The sequence below is a fragment of the Dama dama genome, chromosome 1 (assembly GCF_033118175.1).
Source record: "Dama dama isolate Ldn47 chromosome 1, ASM3311817v1, whole genome shotgun sequence".
NCBI classification, from domain to species: Eukaryota; Metazoa; Chordata; class Mammalia; order Artiodactyla; family Cervidae; genus Dama; species Dama dama.
The window spans coordinates 46,602,135-46,621,183 of record NC_083681.1 but is presented as its reverse complement, the minus strand read 5'-3'; the positions used below and the strand labels follow the sequence as shown (position 1 = coordinate 46,621,183).

General features: G+C 44.5%; 1 protein-coding gene across 1 annotated transcript; it reads right to left on the bottom strand.

Annotated features, from left to right (window-relative positions):
* Positions 1 to 5,279: 5,279 nt before the first annotated feature.
* RRP8 (ribosomal RNA processing 8) lies at positions 5,280 to 19,011 on the bottom strand. The gene is made up of 7 exons (XM_061148372.1): positions 18,779 to 19,011; positions 17,253 to 17,619; positions 16,564 to 17,023; positions 16,344 to 16,473; positions 16,107 to 16,213; positions 15,928 to 16,024; positions 5,280 to 15,700 (listed from the first exon to the last, which is right to left on the bottom strand). The coding sequence occupies exons 1-7, from the start codon at positions 18,875 to 18,877 to the stop codon at positions 15,581 to 15,583; spliced, it is 1,380 nt and encodes a 459-aa protein (XP_061004355.1). The 5' UTR covers positions 18,878 to 19,011; the 3' UTR covers positions 5,280 to 15,580.
* Positions 19,012 to 19,049: the final 38 nt, after the last annotated feature.

Genomic DNA, 19,049 nt, shown 5'->3' with positions numbered 1-19,049 from the left:
ATAGTCACTTTCAAATTGCTTATCTCCTTTAATCTTTTTAACAATCCTGCAAGTCAACCCCCGCACCAACACCTTCTTTTGCACTTTTATAAACTGAAATATTGCTGATGTACAATGTTATGTAAATTACAGGTATATAATATAGTGACTCACAGTTTTTAAAGGTTACTCCCTTTATAGTTATTATAAAATATTCAGAGCCAGTTATGGAATCCAGGCATTTGTCTCCAGAATCCATTCTCTCTGTGGCACTCTTATTGCTTTTAATGTAAGAAATGTTGAGTAGACAGTGGAAAACAAGAGTCCTTATGTATTGTTGGTAGAAGGGTATATTGGTGTATTCTGGGGAGCAATTTGGCAGCACTTAGTGAAATTAATTAAATATAGTATGTCCTAGTAATTTTGCTTCTGGGTTTGTCTTAGGCTCACACAAAAGGAATTGGGAAGTGTACTATCCTACTCTGCTTACTAAAAGAGTTTGTGTCAGATGGGTATTATTTAAGTGGTTGATATAATTTCACGGTAAAGCCATCTGGCCTGGAGATTTTATTTTGTTTTGCTGAGGAAGTTTTAATAACAAAGTCGATTTCTTTAGTAGATATAAGGCTATCAGGCTTTTGACCCCTGAGTTTTCACAGTTATTTATATATTCTAGATATTTAGTCAGATATGTGGTTTGCAAATATTTTCTCTTGGTCTGTAGCTTCCTATCTTAATAGGGTCTTCCACAAAGTGAAGGTTTTACATTTTGGTGAAATCTCAGTGTATCAGTTTTTTCTTTTATGAATTATGCTTTTGATGCCAAGTTTAAAACTCTTTGCCTCACCTTAGATATCAGAGACTTTCTTCTGTGTTTCTTTCTATGAGTTTTATCACTATATATCATTTTATCATTTTACATTTAAGTCCATGATCCATTTTGAGATAATTTTTGTACAAGGTGTGAGACTAGGTCAAGACAGATTAAGATTTATGTATGTATGTATATATTTATTTTTGCCTGTGGATGTTCAAGTTCTCCAGCTCCATTTGTTGAAAAGACTATCTTTCCCCCATTGAACTGTGTTTGCACTTTAGTCAAAATCAGCTGGGTGTGGTTGTATTGGTTTGTTTCTGGGTTCTCCATTCTATTGATTTTGTATCTATACTCCCCTCCACTAATACCACAGTCTTGATTACTGTAGCTATGTAGTAAGTCTTGAAATTGGGTAAACTGATTCCTCCTACTTTGTTCTTTTTCAAAACTGTCTACCTATTCTAGTTCTTTTGCCTTTCCATACAAATTTTAGAATCATCTTATCTATGTCTACAAAAAGTCATGCTGGGATTTTGATAGGAATTGTTTTTAAAGCTCTATACCCACATGGATACATAACTGATGCCTTTACTGCTTTTGCAGTCCAAGAACATGGTGTCTTTCCATTTATTTGCTTGCATGCATAGAGTGGCTTTGGTTGTGTCCAACACATTACAGCCCCATGGATTGTCTTGTCCATGGGATTTTCCCCACTCAAGGATCAAACCAGCATCTCTGATGTCTCTTGCACTGGCAGGCAGGTTCTTTACTGCTAGTGCCACCTGGAAGCCCATTTTTTCAGATCTTTGATTTCTTTCATCACCACTGTACAGTGTTTAGCATAGAAATCCTGCTACTGCTAAGTCACTTCAGTTGTGTCCAACTCTGTGCGACCCCATAGACGGCAGCCCACCAGGCTCCCCCATGTCTGGGATTCTCCAGGCAAGACCACTGGAGAGGGTTGCCATTTCCTTCTCCAGCGCATGAAAGCGAAAAGCGAAAGTAAAGTTGCTCAGTCATGTCTGACTCTTAGCGACCTCATGGACTACAACCTACCAGGCTCCTCTGTCCATGGGATTTTCCAGGCAAGAGTATTGGAGTGGGGTGCCATTGCCTTCTCCGATAGAAATCCTACAAATGTATTATTTATAGTTAAGTACTTAAATTCTTTTCAAGCAAATGTAAATTGTATTTTAAATTTTAGTGTCTACATGTGTATTTCTAGTGTATAGAAATGCAATTAAATTTTGTGTGTTAATCACTCGGTCGTGTCCGACTCTGTGACCCCATGGGCTACAGCCCGTCAGGTTCTTCTGTACATGGAATTCTCCAGGCAAGAATACTGGAATAGGTTGCCATTTCCTCCTCCAGGGGATCTTCCCCACCCAGGGATCGCACCCCAGTCTCCTGCATTGCAGGTAGATTCTTTACTGTCTAAGCCACCAGGAAACGGTATAGACATGCAGTTAACTTTTGTGGTCTACCTTTTATCTTATGATGCTCAACTCACTTATTCTAGGAATTTTTTGTAGATTCCTTGGGATTGTCTACGAATAAGAATGGTAAAAGTGGAGACCCTTGCATTTTTTTCAGTTTTAGGGGAGAAACATTAAGGTTTTTTTTAACCCATTAAGTATGTTAGCAGATTTTTAAAAAATAGATGCTCTTTATGAAGTTGAACAAGTTTCCCTCTGTAGTTTTCTGAGATTATGAATGGTTGTTGAATTTTGTCAAATCCTTGTTTATCATCAGTTGATGTAATCCTGTAATTTTTCATTAGCCTTTAAATATGGTGGATTACATTGACTGATTTTCTACTATTGAACCAGCCCTTGCATTCCTGAAATAAACTCTTCTGGGCCATGGTATATATTTTCATATTTTGCTGGATTCTATTTGCTAACATTTTGTTAAGAATTTTTACATTTATATTAATCAGGATTTTGGTCTGTGTTTACATTCTCTCTTTCTGGTTTTGGTATCAGAGCAATAGCTTCTTAAAATGAATTGGGAAGTGTTTCCTTCTATTTTCTGAAAAAGATTATGAAGAATCAGTGTTATTTCCTCTTGAAACATTTGGTCGAATTCCCTAGTGAGACAATCAAGGCCTGGAGATTTTTTTCTTGGGAGTTTTAGAATTACAAATTTAATTTCATTAATCGTTACAGGGCTATTTATTTCATACTGCATGAATTGTATTCTGGTGTCCTTAGGGGGAGGAAAATTGTTCCATTTCAACGAAGTTGTTAAATAAACCTCCAGAGAGTTGTTTGCAGCATTCCTTTATTATCTTTATGTATCTGTCTACACAGTCTGTAGTGGTATTTATTGCTTCATTCCTGATATTGATAATTTGTGTCTTTTCTCTGTTAGTCCTGCCAGAAGTTTGTAATTTTACTGATGTTTTCCATTTGGTTCTTTCTTGTAGTTTCTATGTTTCTGGCAAGGTTCCCCATCTGTGTATTCACTGAGGCCTTAATTTCCTTAAATTTCTTAGACATATTTTCATTTCATTATTTGGACACATTAATAACAGCTACTTTGAACTATATGACAGCTAAATCCAATATCAGAGCCCACTAGAGTCAGTTTCTATTGAGTTTCTTTTACCTGAAGTATAAGTTACTGCTTATATAATTTCATATTTTTATAATTATAATTGGGCTATAATTTCCTGTTTATTTGCACGTCTTATAATTTGAGGAGAAAACTGGATATTATAGATAATATGCCGTAGAAACAGAAACTACAAGAACCAAATGGAAATTCGCATTCTGTTATGTTCTGACAATTTGTTGTTGGTGTTGTTATAGAACTTTTGGGATGGGGGGTGGGCTCAAAATGCAAATTTCGTATTTCCTGGAATATGTATGCAACAGTTGATATACCTGCTTACTTTTTTTTGGCTTCCAGCAGCTGCTTTTTCAGCCTAGCCTCAAAGCATCTCACCTGCATTTACACAATTTAGTCACTTGTCAAAGATTTGGACAGACTTAGGGGCACATCTCCTCTATAGTTCTTTTGCTTCTGGGACTTTCCTTTTAAATTTCCAGCTTTTCTCCATTGCCAAACCCTGTCTTGTGACACGTTAGCTGTCATCCCAAGTTGGACGTGGACTGAGGAATGCACTCAGGCAAAAAAGCAGCAAATTTGCAAACCTTTCCCCAGTGTATTTCTATCATTCAAAGGTAGACTCCTCACTGGATTCTGCCAGCTATTTCTGCTAGGTCCCCCTGAGTCTCCACTGTGCATGTGTAATTTAGTGGTCATCCAAGGATTTGGGCTGAGTTTATGTCCATATTTTGATTTCACCCCTTATACCACTCTCTCTCTTCCAAGATTTCCAGGCTCTTACATTTCCACCAGTTTTACCAGCCCTGAACTCTGTCCTCTGCTATTCTGAGCAAGTAAGGCTGTGGTTTTCTGCTTTTGGAACTTGGGGATAGGGTGGGGCTGGAAAATGGGGTGGGGAAGGAAAACCTTCAGACAGAAAGACCACAAAGATCACAGTTCTTACCCATTGCAGCTAAAGTCTTTCATGGTTAAATTCTCCTCTGCTTTCTGCCTGCTCTTGTTCACTTTCCAGGGCCTTCGAATAGTTGGTTTTTGTTTGTCTTTTGTTCAGATTTTAGAGTTGTTAATTGTGGGATAACTGGCCTAACCAATTAACTTGAAATCTGGAACAAAGACCCATATTATATTTAAGAGAACATTTATAAGAAAATCCTTCCCCAAATTGTTTGTAGTCACAAGGACTTGGATAATCTAAAGGTCTTTAGAGGAATGGCTAAGCTAAATGTTCTAAACAGATACACACTGGAACACTAAACAGATGTTGGATGCAAGTATGTTCTATCAGGGATACAGCATTAAGACAGAGAAGTCCCTGCTCTCTTGGAAGTGCAGGGAAATACACAATGACTATATAAATAAATAAATACGTAATCTAAAAGGTGATGGTAAGTTCCTTGAAGAAACACTAAGCGTGGTTAAGGCAGCAGAAAGTACTGGGAGGAAATATAAGAAGTATTGGCTAGAGAGAAAGATAATCTGATAGACTGACATTTGAACAGAGACCTGAATACAGTGTGGAAGTGGGCCATAAAGATATCTGTGGAAATAATATTCCAGGTAGATGAAATAGTACAACGGCAGGAGCATACCTAGAATATTCAATAAATAGCAAAATGGACAGTGTGGCTGGAAGGGTGTGTGTAAAAGGGGTGAGTGTTCAAGAGATATTTGGAATCCAAACAAGATAGGGCCTTTTTAGCTATAGTAAGAACTCTGGGCTATAAGTCATTAGAACATTTGAAGAAGGTGTTAAAAGTGAGTTATAGTACACGGAGCAACATGAGAAGAACTTAAAAACACTGCATTGTGTGAGAAAAGGAAGATTTATAGGAAGATATCATTTATGTTCACTCATGAGCACAGATTAAAAAGCCCTATACAAAATATTATCAAACTGATTTCACCAATATGTAAAACAGGTAAAACCAATGAAGCTGATTTTATTCCAAAAACTTAAGGTTGATTTCACATATAAAATAAATAAATCTTTTACTTGCTACGCTGACAGAATTTTTAAAAATATATGATCATCTCAATTCAGAAGCAGCATTTGACAAAATTCCAAATTCAATTCATAATACAAGTAGTAGCAAGTAGAGCATATTATTAACCTGACGACCATTAATCAGAATCTCACTTCAAATATCACACCCAGTGATGAAACACCAAAAGTTCTTCTTTCAAGTCTGAGAATGATTCAAAGATTTCTACCAACATCACTTGAACATGGTGATGGACCTCTTGGAGTACATCATGGATAAGAATAAATGATACAGAATTAGAAAGCATGAAATAAACTGATATGATAATTACACATTATGAGGATAATATTTGCAGAAAATAAAAAGAATGCAGATAAGTTACTAGAATAAGTGAGGTTACTTTGCAAGGGTGCTGCTCCCTGGTCAACATACAAAAAATTGGTTGTATTTCAGCCACGTGGCACTAGTGGTAAAGAACACTCCTGCCAATGCAGGAGATGTAAGAGATGTGGGTTTGATCCTTGGGTCAGGAAGATCCCCTGAAGAAGGAAATGGCAACCCACTCCAGTATTCCTGCCTGAAGAATCCCATGGACAGAGGAGCCTGGTGCACAGTTCATGGGGATGCAAAGAGTTGGACATGACTGAGCAACTAAACAGCTCAACTAGTAAGACTATAAAGAAAAGCAAGGAAATCAATGTCATGGAAGCCTGGATGGTGACAATTCTGTAATGCTGAGAGAAGAAAGCTGCTCACGTTTGGGAGGCGACATAAAAGAGGCTGTTGGGTGTGGCCAGCACTTGGTTTCTCAGTCTAGGTGGTGCCTACCTGGTCGCTGGCCTTGTGATAAAACATTAGGCTTAACATTTTTCTTTACTTTTCTTTATGGCCTGTTTTGTTTACTTTTCTGATGTGTTCGATTAAAAGGGATTTTAAAGAAAGATCACTAGTCACTGGCTGAAAAAGATAGAAATTTATTTCTCACTCATGAGACATCCAAAACAGATGCTCCAAATTGGTGGGTGGCTCTCCTCTAAGTGATGTTCAGGCTCCTTCCATCTTCTGGCTCTTTCAAGGTGTAGCTTTCAAGGTTGTATGCTCAAAGGCCAAATTGGAAATAACATGGGGGACCGTGCATAGGAAAATTTAAGGACCCAGGTCGTAGAACTAGCACACCTTAGTTCTACTATCATCCACTTGATCACACTTAAGAATAAGGGAAGCTGGGAAAGAGTCCAGCTGATTTCCCACAAAGAAGAAAACGGCTGTGAGGATCAGCTGGCAGTCTCTGCAAAAACACACATATACCAAAACCACCATCTATTTTGCCAAGGATACACAGGCGTCCAGGGGAACACAACAGATATGTTGTGAAGCTATTAAGAGGAACTGAAGTATGAATCAGGAATAAAGGAAACAACAAAGAACAGGAGAGGGGCCTTTCATGAACCAATCCTAACAGTGCCATGAACTTAGAGGATAAACTCAATTCTCAGCATCACTCTATGTACCGACAAGAGTGAGGAAAAAAGTCAAGTAGCAATGGTGCCAGCAATGCCATCCTAACCATGATGACTCTAAAGTTGACCTTAGTTTTTGCAGCTGTTCATCCTCCCCTGGCTCCTGTCTGTTCTCTAAGCCTCACTCCCTGGACTTTCCATTAGTTCTCTGAGTAACTTATTGATATCCTTCCAATAATTTTTCCTCTTAACCATCAAAGCCAAGCTTGTACAAAGTAGATTTATTTTACCTATTGAACCTCCAGTACTAAGCTGAACTTTAGCCACTACAGTACGAATCCTTTTGTCCTTGACTTCGATGCAAATGATGCTGCAGAAAGCCAACATCTAAACCTGCCTCTGGCAACAGCCAAATAGCAGGAACATGATACTTACCTCCCAAATCTCAGAGTGCATATAATTGGGGGAACTTATTTTGTACTCAGAACCCTAAACTGCAAGGGTTTTAATTTATTGAGATGGAAAAGAATTTGAGGCAACCAGGAGAATGGATAAGCTTACTATGGTGGATGCTTATTAGGAGATACTTCAGGGCTGACAGAAACAATCTAGATGTATGAGCAGCTATTAAAGCATGGAATGCTCTGGTTATTTATCTATTTTCTTTTGGCTCCTGCACTCTCTGTACCTCCCTCTGCACCCCCCACATACACACTCTGGAGTTGTGTTGCTGCAGCTGTGACTCTGCAAACTGTATTTCCCAGAATCCACTGCCAGATGGTTCCATCAGGTTCTGCCAAAGAGATGCCATAAAGGGAAACTGAAAGTGAAACACAGGGGGGAGGGTCTTCATTCCTGTTTTCCAGCTGCTGTTACAGTACTTCAGCTGCAGACAGTTGGCTCTGGCTACCGGCTTCTTCTGCACTCCGCAGCAGCTTTGCTACACTTCTGAGATACCAGCAGCAGATCGGTTTCCAGGCGTGACAGCCAGAGAAGAGTCAGACCGTGCGCCCCCACCCTCCTTCCTCAGAAGTCCAAGCACCAGGTTACGTGGAGGGAGCCTCCCCCACAAAAGTCTGAGTACTGACCAGTCAAAAGGGGCCACTTCTCTGAGCTCCTGGTTTCTGATAATCATATCGTTTCTTCCGCTTGGTTTTCCCAGGCCTTTGCACATTATCTGATTTCTCCAGTTCTCAATTTTTAATTACATCAAGCATTTTCTTTTGACTCGGCTTTTGTCACTAGGAATCGATTCTCTGCATTAAATGTCCTCTATTTGAAACATTTAGTGTGGTTTCTATTTTCCTGACTGAGCCCTGATAGATACATGGATGGATATTAAAATTTTTAAAAAATACTTGCACAATAAGAGGATATTAAATAAAGGCCCTGGATGTATCTATATAGTCACTAAGTCATGTCCGATAACCCCATGGACAATAGCCCACCTGGCTCCTCTGTCCATGAGATTTTCCAGGCAGGAATACTGGAGTGGGTTGCCATTTCCTTCTCCAGGGGATCCTTACCCAGGAATCAAACATGCAGCTCCTGCCACATCTCCCGCATTGCAGGTGGATCCTTTAACGAAGAGCCACTGGGGAAGCCCAACATAAGATTTACTCTTAGATAATAAAGCTGATCCAGAGCTCACTAACCCTCCTACTGTACATGAAGTTAGAAACATCAGCTTCATTGATGGGAATTTGGAGGAATACAGAGAACGACCCCCCGAAAGGCAAAGAAAAGTGCTGTTCCCTCTATCCTCAATCAGGTGAGCAGGGCTCTAAGAGGACCACTTGGAGTCATTTTGTATTCTCATGACAGGGAGAGACCTTATTCAGCATTACATTCTCTAGCGGGAGGCTTGCTGCAGTCAGAAACTTATAGCCCCAGTTCCAACAAGGCCACTGGGGTGGAGGCTTGTTGGGAGAAAGTAACCCAAGACACTTGTGAGGGTCTGGGACCACAGAGAGAATGGAGAGGTCAGAGTCAGGCTAGCTGGGGCAGGGCGAGGGGAGGGGAGTCAGCTGCTAGTCGGGCTGTATTTCTGCCCTTTGGCAGGACAAACATGCGGAAGTCTCCTGGGGGCTCCCAGAAAGGTAACCACTCTTAAGATGTTTGCTGAGACCTCTCTCAGGAGGACTGCTGGCCAGGGTGAGGTTCTTTAGCACTAGGAGGCAATGGATACACTGTCAGGGTCAGAAGCTGAGGGGTGTGGGCTGAGTATTGTAAGGAGGGAACCAGAGCCAGTTAGTGCAAAAGTCCCCAAGGGGCAGGGGGTGGCTCCAAAGAACCCCAGCACCTCACACACTGAACCAACATTTACATGCCTGTCTTAGTAGAACACACTGATAAAGCCAAACTAAACCAAAAGTTTAGCCCTTTCCCCTCTAATATACCCTTCCCCATCCCAATCCTAGAAGTGACGGAGGAGGTAAAGAACGAGTGAAATGAACAGAACCGGGAAGGTTTCCCCACCCCCACTGAGCTGGACGGAGAAAGGCTTTGAAATGGAGGAGCTGCTGACAAGTCACTGAGATGTGGGAAGGGGTGGGGAAGATAAATGTAATTAAAACGTTAGTATTTCAGACTGATCTCAGTCATGTTCGAGGGAATAATGGAACATATTTACACCAGAGTATTAACAATGTAGAAGGACCCTTGAAGCAAGACCAAAAAGACAGGGGCTGTGGCAATCTGTGAGATTCCTGAGAAGGCTAAGGAAGTAGGGTGTTTCCGATTAATCAAATCACAAGGTGTCTCTTGTGACCATGAGAATCAAGAGACCAAGAGAACCACACAGACCTAACTGCTAAGATCCTTGAATTCCTGAGCCAATGCCAACAACCATCAGGTTTCTAATTTTATGAGATGAAAAATCTAACTTGAGATACTCTTTAGGGGGATTTTTTTTTTGGGGGGGGAGGGGGCTCACAATCAAAATGTAACTGATAAAATCAATCTCTCAATTTCCTCCTGTGAGCATTTTTTCCCCAATTAGGAGTTCAATTCATAGGACAAGGGATAGTGTAAACTAGCATCTGGTAAAATAATTAAATGTCTGAAGCACCCTGAAGGAAACACGGGTTTCCTTGTTTTGTGATCAAGACTAAGGTGGACAGGATGTCCAGAGAAGATATATTAGCCAGGGCATATAATGCTAACGACTGTAACAGTCCCCAAACTCACTAAATTAATGCAAAAGAGGTTATTCCTTGTCAAAACCAATGTGGATGTTCTTGGTCAAGCAATTTTCCTCTAAGCCCAGGATCAAACATCCAGAGGTCTATTCTCTGACTCCATCTTCAAAACATCTGCTTCAGAACATCTGCCTTGAAAGGCAGATGAAGGGGTGGAGAATACCCTTCTCCACCCAAAGAGAAGGTTCACCCACTCTTTAACTGCCCTGTCTGGTAGTGAAACATCACTTCTACTTACTTTCCATTGGGAAGGACTATGCACACAGCCTCACCTTGAGGCAAGAAGCTGGGAAATGTAATTTAACTGTGTGTCTCGGAAAAGGACATTCTGGTGAGATCTAGCCTGTTTTTTTCCTACAGAAAATGGGATGCTAGTATGAAGATCTGGAAGATGAAAATGAACTCACTTTTCCCAGGGAAAAGTGCCCTGGGAAGACGAAGTGGCAATTTTAAAGGCCCAGAAGTAGAAACGGCTTGGAACGCTTGAGGAATGAAAAGAAAGCCTGTGCAGCTAGAGTTTTTCATGTGGAAAGAGTGGATTAAGATGCAGTTGGAGAGGGAGGCCTGGGCAAGATCACTTAGGCCCTGGAAAGGAGTCTGCCTTTCGTTCTCAGAGCAGTGAGAATCCCTTGAAGACTTTTAAGCAGAGAAGTGACATATCTGACTTACATTTTAAAAAGGCTCACCTTGGCTGTGTGGCAAATGAATTGCTCTGCGAACAGGAGTGGAAGCAACTGGACTGGTAATGTGGTGACTGTAGAAGTCCGAACAAGGTGGCCAGCCTGGGAAGTCACCGGGAACGGAGGACAACCTAGTTAGAGGTCTCTGTGAAAATCTGTAAAGGCCTTTGTGCAATTATGTAAGTGGTTGAGTGACTGGAGCTGAGCTGTGTCTCCGCCAAGATCATGTTGTTTCTTTGGGAACTGTGTTCCCTTAGGACTGTGTTACAAGAACAAAAGCTGGAGTGTACCAGTGACTGCAGGGGTAATCAAGCTCTAAAACGGATGCTGAGGAAGCATGAGCCCAGACTGCTATCCAAACCCAACTTTATTCTTGTCTCCCACCACCCCTCCGACCTTTCTTCATTCAGAGAAAAGCTGTGGCAAGCCTGTGACTTACGGCTCATTCTCAGTTCACATATTCTTAGGATCAGTATAAGATACAAACCCAATCTCAAGTGATTACAACATCTAATCCTACGTAACAATAAATAATCTGCACCTCTTCTGGCTTTAGCTGTTTTCACCTCTCAGTTCCGTCCCACTCAAGTCAAGAAGCCTGCACTGGAGAAGGGGGTGGGGGATGATCTCTAGGCTCTCTTCTCACCTCCTTTGCACCTAATAGCTGCTGACTGCTCTGGGCCCAACTGCAGAGAAGGAAGGGGATAAGACAGCTTTTGCCTAGTTGGATATTTCTGGGTCCCATGGGCCTCACAGATTTAAAGGGGGCATCTTGCTGTCCTTTTTCTGCAGTCCCCTTTACCCTGGTGGGTGCAGCTTTATTCTGGGTGGTATCCTACAATCCCTCCTTAGTCCAGATGGCACTCCTAACCTCTCTGTGCTTCCTTACCTCCTCAATGGTCCTACTGGACAGCACTCTAGACCACCCGATGCTTCCCCTGCTACAAGGTGCACAGGATACGCTCCTGCATGGTTCGCCTCAGCAAATTCCAGAACACAGACCAATGCAAAAGCAGCAGCACACCCCTGGCTCCACCACTGAAAGTGAGCCTCTGCTTGCCCTCCGCCTTTCCAGGGCAGGAGTCAGACTCCAGGTGTACCATTTCTTGGTGTTAGGAATAAATACCTCAAGCTTCCTGAATGCTCCCAGTGCAGTCTCCAGTTAAGACTCTTTCCCACTCCCATTTACCTCTTACTATGACTGCCACTCCTTCATCCTATTCTCAAATTGTTCCTTAAAGTGATCTCATTGTTCCTTAAACAGCTGGTATGCTGCTTTTTCTTAAGGGAGCATACACTGTTCTTTCTTCAGTCTAGGCTCTCAATATCAGACATCAGACATTGAAGCCCAGGTTTGAACGAGAGATGGTCCTGAAGCTGATAATGGAGCAGTGATGACCCAGACTCAGAAGCCCTGCTTTCAGAATTGATGGAAAAGCAGGTGGAGGCTGGCCTGAGATAGGGGGAGTCATGGGCCTGAGGCAGACCTAGCAAGATGTTTATTCCGGTGGCTGGAGCCAGAACAAGCAAAGAAAAAATCCAAATTTTAAGTAAGGGAAGGAAAGCAAAACAGGGAGGAAGGCAGACCCCAGCTGTCCTGTTGAGCATGATAACAAAACAGGAAAAATGAATAAAGATCTAGGAATATACCTAACAGCTGGGAGGAAGCAGAGCTAGGACGCTATAAAAGGTGATGTATGTTCTATAACGAGGCAGACGTCCTCAGACTTGACAGCTTGCCTCCCGGTGATCCCAAGAGGTTCCCACCCCATGAAGCTGCCACAACAGTCGTTTCCCCTATAATCCCCAGAAAATCCCGTTAAGTTGGAGACGACTGTCAGGGTATTGTCTTGGCCGCCTGGCAGCCGGCTCCACTCACCAGCCTCACGTCATCCCCCAGATGGAAGTCTTTCTAGTAGGCTGTGAGACCCTCTGTCCTTCTGAATTTGTGCTATCCGGCCTCTCCTACTCTGTCTGCAGATTTCCTGAATCGGCTCCCTTCTTCAAGACACTGGCACTGTTCCATACTAACTTCTATCATCATCTTGGAGAACTTCAAAGTCCATGGAGACCCACTCCCAATATCTGAGCCCCCCATGCAATAATCAACCTCCAGGCAACCTCCTGTGCACTCCTCTCAGGCACTCACTCCTATAACTACACTCTTAAACTTGGCCACTGCCTGGGGTTGCTTTGCTTCCAGTATGAACTATTCAGACATTCCAGTTTCTGACCACAGCCTCCCATCTTTCTAGGTTACTTTTAAAATTACCCCCAGTGCAACTACCTACTCCTGTCTTCACTCCACCCAGTTGTTCTACAAAGTTCATGGCCCAGCATAGACATCACTAACTTGTGAATGGTCTGAAACGCCTTTGCTTGATTTCATTTCAATTGTTTTGTAAGGTTTCAACTCTGGATGATCCCTTAGTACTCATTTTTCCTACAGTTACACCTAGATTCCTGAGCAGGCAGAGATAACCACACCATTGGGCCGACTGGTGTAACTATATATTCATGAATAATACCACTATAAATTTAAACCCCTCAACATTATGCAGAAATCCTCTCCCTGCCACATTCTGACCTTTCTCTCATTTTAACAGACCTTTCAAGAGCATCCAACAGCACTAAAACCTTCCCATTCTTTCCACATTAAGAAATCCACTCTCCCGGTTTTACTCCATCTCTGGCCCCACCTTCTCTTGTCAGCTTTACTGGTTCATTTTCCTCTACTTATCCATTAAATGCTCCTCAGAGTTCTCTTCCAAGCCATTTTCTCTTCTCGTTATCTTACTCTGGATATCTTATCTATTACAATGACTTGAATTACCTCCCCTGGCTGCTGAGTTTATGTCCTGCTTCCAAATGAACATCTAGGTACCAAAATCCCAACATTTTGAATGGCATCAACAGCGCAGTTGCTTAAGCCAGAAACCCAAGATCTGCTTCAGATTCCTTTCTCTCACCAAGCCTCAATGTCCCACCAGTTCTACCAACTGAAGTTCTCCCGCCTGCCCACTCTTTGCATCATCACTAGTGACCTCATCATGTGGCCAAACCTGGGTTCCTGCAATACCCCTGCTTCTCACTGGTCCACGAACCCTGTCATCTTTATCACCTCCTTGGATGGATCTCAAGTGACCAGCTCTGGAAATACAAAGATAAACATGAGCTGAGAAGACTGCAGCCTAATGCACAAAACAATTGCCACACAGTATTTAAATGTTGCAGTTGACCTCTTCCTGTAGTGCTTTGAGAATGCAGATAAAGAAATTAGTTCTGCTTTGGGAGCAATGGAGTAGGAAACAACTAGGCTGTCTGGAAGGATGAGTAAGACTGGGCTAGTCAGATGAGTATTCAGCAGCGAGAAGCACGTGAAAAAGTACTGAACAGTGTCTGCTGGATGGTTCGCAGTCCAGCTTCCAAACACGCCCTCTGACCTGCACAACCTGCCTCAAAACACCCCCTTACCGGAGGCACTCAACTGGTGCAGAGTCCTGGATCCTGTGTGCCAGTGGTTCCTCTCAGTTCTTGCTCTTGGAAATAAGTCTTTACCGTCTGAGCCACCAGGGGAGCCCTTAGAAATAGGTAGAACAGACTGTATCTTTATACCTGGGCCCATGGCAGATGCCTTTGAGGCCAAGGACTTGTCATCCCAGTCATCTTCTCCCAGAACTAGTCGTCTCTGCCCATAGTTTGGCCTAGGATGTGCTGATCTGGGCCCACTGCAAGGCAGAAACAACAGACACACTCTTCTGCCAATCCCCACCCCAAATGGCATCAATCAGTTGTGATTTATGGAGACCCAGCTCCCACATCACCCCCACTCAAAAAACTGCTCACAGTCTATTAAGAATCTCTAAAACTCTCATAAAATAAGGCTGTTGAAAGGCCTATCTTGAGCTCTCCCGGAGTCTTCCTCAATCAACAAATTCATCCTTTACTCTTCAACCCCTAATCCTGCTTAGGGTAGGTCTTTAGAAACAGTAAGGCTTGCAACACACAACAGCCACAGCAACAGTTATTGAGCACCTCCTATGTGCCCTGTCTTGGCTACAGATTTCCTCATTAACCCATACAACAATTCTATGAGACCGTTATTCTATCATTTACCAAATGAGTAGCTGAACATTCAAAGTGTAAAAGGCTCTCGGCAGTCAACAGCAGGCCTACCTGATTCCAATATCTGTGCTCTCAGCCAGACAAACACCAGGGCCCAACAGATGCTAGGAGGGTCAGGGCCATTCAGCTCCAAAGACAGAGATGACAATCAGGGGGAAGAAGTACTCAGCATAGGGACAATCAAACTATCTTGACCGAGAAGTCCAGATGATGTTGGTGGACGAGAGCCAAGTTGCCTCTGCTGATATGAGGGCTGCTGCACTTGCTCTAGAGCCAAGCTGCCCTAGAGCCAAGAAGCAATGCCTGCCTGTGGCCTTCAAGGCCTGGGCAGACCAAAGCTGTAGAAGCTTTGGGTGAGCAGACGGATCTGGTGTGCAGACAGGAAAATCAGAACAGAGAGTGGAGATGCTAGGACAGAAAGCTCATATGGCTTCTGAGAGATGGAAAGACACCAAACCCAGAGATACCTTGAATTCCAAACCATGTAGTTTCCATGACACTGAGGGGATCCATAATTCTCACATACTCCTGTGTTCTCACAATGAACTCCTTACTTTTTAGCTAGCCCAAACAACTTTATGCTTCCTAGAACCAAGAAGCCTTCATCACAGCAGGGTTGAGCCAAGAGTTTCATTACATTTTGTTCTTGAGATGGAGTAAGGGTGGTACCAGGCCCCAGGTCCCAGCCTGGCTGGATACAGTCTTCAGAGTACTGAGTCTGGAGTTCAAGATTTGCCTCCCCATTCAAGGGGGGCTCCAAAGGTCACCTGCGCTTATAGAGACAAGGCTGAAGCTTCAGGCCTGAGAGCTGAGTCTTGGGCCCTACCCGAGGGGGCCCGGTCTTTTCAAAGTCAAACAAGAAGAAGTGGCTGTTGGTCAGATCCTAGGGACAGAAAAGACCCAGTGAGCTATAAGTCCTCACCCCAGCTCTTCAAATCACCACCATCCAGGCCCCACCCCTGCTCAGAAAGCTTCCCGGCTCTCTCCCACTACTCAAGCCTTCAAGGAGCAAATATCTGTGTCTGACAATGACCTCCTCCCTGAACACCGTTATAAGCCTGAAGGGCTACACATGTGACAAAAAGAGGACAGACTTCCTGGGGCCCTCACCTTGGAGATGACCTTGAAGCCCAGCTTGGTGACAGCCCCCAGAAAAGTCCGAACATCTTCAAAGCGGCTGCTGACCTCAGCCACTTTCAGGAGACCCCTGAGAAGGACGGAAAGTTCTGGGTGAGTACACCGACACGCGCATGTGCACAGTCATGCATCTGTGTCTTGGGAGCACCCACCCTGGCTTCAGCACTCGATTTGCCTCCTCCAGGAAGTCTCTGATGTTGGTTCCCATCAGTGAAAGGCAGAACACAGCCACATCTACAGATTCATCCTCCAGAGGCACCTGTGGAGAGTGAGACTGTTGTACAAAGCACACATTATGGGAAGGAGAAAGCCAGTACTGAACGCTAGGGGTAGACACAAGGATGCAGGGTGGGCAGAGTGTGTTTACATGGAAGGAGAGAGCGGCTTACCTGGGCCATGTCACACACAGTGACCCGGGGGTCCAGAGAGGCCAAGTCAAAGCAGTGTACAGGGTTCCGGATGCTTGAAGCCAGGCGGCAGTCCCCACAGCCAAAGTCAGCCACCACCAGGGATGCAGGCCTGGGAATGGAAGGGAGGAAGAGCTCACTGGTCTGGTCTGAGCCTGGGACTGACATGCCTAGCTTCTCACAGCGCCCAATTTTCACTAACCGCTGGCGAAGATCCCTGGCGATGCGGTCTACCGGCTGCAGTGGCCACTTCTTGACTTGGTTTTGGAAGCCACGGTGGTAGAGGAGAAAGGCCTCAGGGTCTTCCTGGAAGAGGCGCTGCGCAGCACTGCTGGGCCCTGAGTATAGCTGTTCATTGAGGTAGCGGAACCGGGCACCATCCAGACGCTGGGCCATGCGGGCTCGAAGAGCCTCTGCCCGGGTTCCATGGCTGTCTGGACTGGGGGCAGAAGGCACCTCTGCCTCCTCTGCAGAGGCTGGGGCTGGGGATGGGGCCTGCTCTGATGGCTGAGATGGCCGAAACTTGTTCTTCTGTCTACGCTTGTTCTTCTGCCGGTTCCGCCATTGCTTGCGACTCAAGGTATGGGGAGGATTAGAGGAAGGGATCTCACAGGTTGGCTTGGTGGGGTCACTTGTAGCACGAGAATTCCAAGCTTTAGAATCTGAAGAAAGAGAGATGGAAAGGCATACTGGGGAGCAAGATGACCTGAATTCAGAGGTTTAGCACGTCATCCTGACCATACCCCTGTCCCCAAGACAGAAACTGTGGCCTATGTGAAAGTACTTCTTATTCCATAACCCCAAACCTACTGGTGGCGGAGGAACTCTGTTATATGTAGGATCAGCTGATCCCCACACCCCCAGCCCTCATATACGTCCCACATATACTACCTGTTTGGTCAACATTGTCCAGGGGCTGGGCAAGATTTGAAGGGATCTGTTTCCGGCATTTCCTCTTTTTTTTCTCTTCTTCAGCCAAGTCACTGCCAAGAAGAGCCCCTTTGTGGCACTTCTTCCTTTCCACTTCCTCTTCCTTGGAGTCACTGCTAGGTGGGCCCTGTTTGTGACGTTTCTTCTTCCTTTTCTCCTCTACTTCACTAGACGCACCAGTAAACGAGCCTCTTTTCAGGCGTTTCTTCTTTGTTTCCACTACCTCCTCCTCCTCAGAGTCACTGCCAGGCAGGCTAGGGGGCTGCTGGGGAACAGATGCTACCTCCAGGGCCCGTAATGTGGCCAAGAGCTGGCGGCGGTTGGAGCCCTGAGGGAAAACAAGGGATGAAAGCAGGGGCGAGGAGAATGGATGGGGCCTAGGGAGTAAGAAAAGAGATGGGGACCTCATTCAGATGCTGGTTAGAGGCTTCTGGATTATTCCCAATCAACTTACCTAGCTTATCACGAAGACTGCCAGGGCCTGAAGAACTTTCAAAATCGCCATCCCAACCTTTGGGAGGCTGGAGAGCAGAGAAACCACCCACCTCACTTTCTTCATTGTATAGATGAGGTGATGGGGTTCCCAGAAAAACATTGTAGGGCCACAAGCTACAGGACCGAGGCTAGTGACCAGGCGTTCCAACCCTCAATTTCAGGTTTCTACCTCTAGCTAATACCTTTTTATAAAAAGTAGGAAGAGTTTTGAAAATAAAAGTGACATGATCACACATGGGTGTATTAAAGATGCCTCTAGTTGTAGTGTAAAGAACTGAAAGGAAAAAAAAAAAAAACAACAACACTGAGGGGACAAGCTGCAGACATAGGCCTGTGGTGGGGATTACAGCAATGGGTCGAGGGGTTGAAGGGGAGGGAATAAAAAGACAAATTTCATGTCACAGGCTGACTGAAGGACAGAAAGAGCCTGAGCAAGTGCAGCTGCCCTCACAGCGGCAGAGGCTTAAAGGAGGTCTGCTGTCTGGGAGGCCCTTCTGGACTGAAGTCCTACTGGACGGGTTACTCATCCTGGAGATTCTCGGTACTCCCTCAGCACCAGCTCCCTTTGAACAGTAGTACTACTGACAGCCCTCATTGTCATTCACTCTTGCTCTTTCCAATCTCCACAGGGCAACCAGTGACACTTTCAAAACGCAAATCTGAAGAAATCATTCCCCTGCTAAAACACTCCATTGGCTTCTATCTTTAACATGTGCAAATATTCTAACGTAGGCCTCCAATTTCTACCACACTGCCTCTCATTCTGTGTCATGCTCCCTTGCGCTCGGGTCTCTCCACATGCCTTTCCTCCCAAGAAAGCTTCACTAATTTCTACTCACCAATTCTCTCTCAGTTCCAACGTCACTTTCTTTTGGAAGTTCCGGATTTGGGGAGGCTTCAGGCGGCCCCCCTCCCCCTAATTACACACGCGGCGCGCCCCAGCTCCGGAATCCAGCAGAGTTTGTTCTGAGTACCCCTGCGGGGCCACTCACCTTGATTTGAGAGGCTGCCGTGGGCCGAAGCCCTAAGGCTACAGACCCGAAGTCGGCGACTACAGGGGCCTCCTCGGCCCACTCCGGCTCCTCAAACATGGGGCTGGGGAGCGCAAGGTTGCGGGATCCACACGCTTCTTTCTCCACGTGCAGACCGCGTCTCTAGGAATCAGACCGCTTAGAGACGCCGGAACAGGGCAGGAAACCAAAGAGTGAGAGCTGAAGTGGCTAGAGCAGCCGGCCCAGTGCCGAAGACCATCGAGTTTAGACA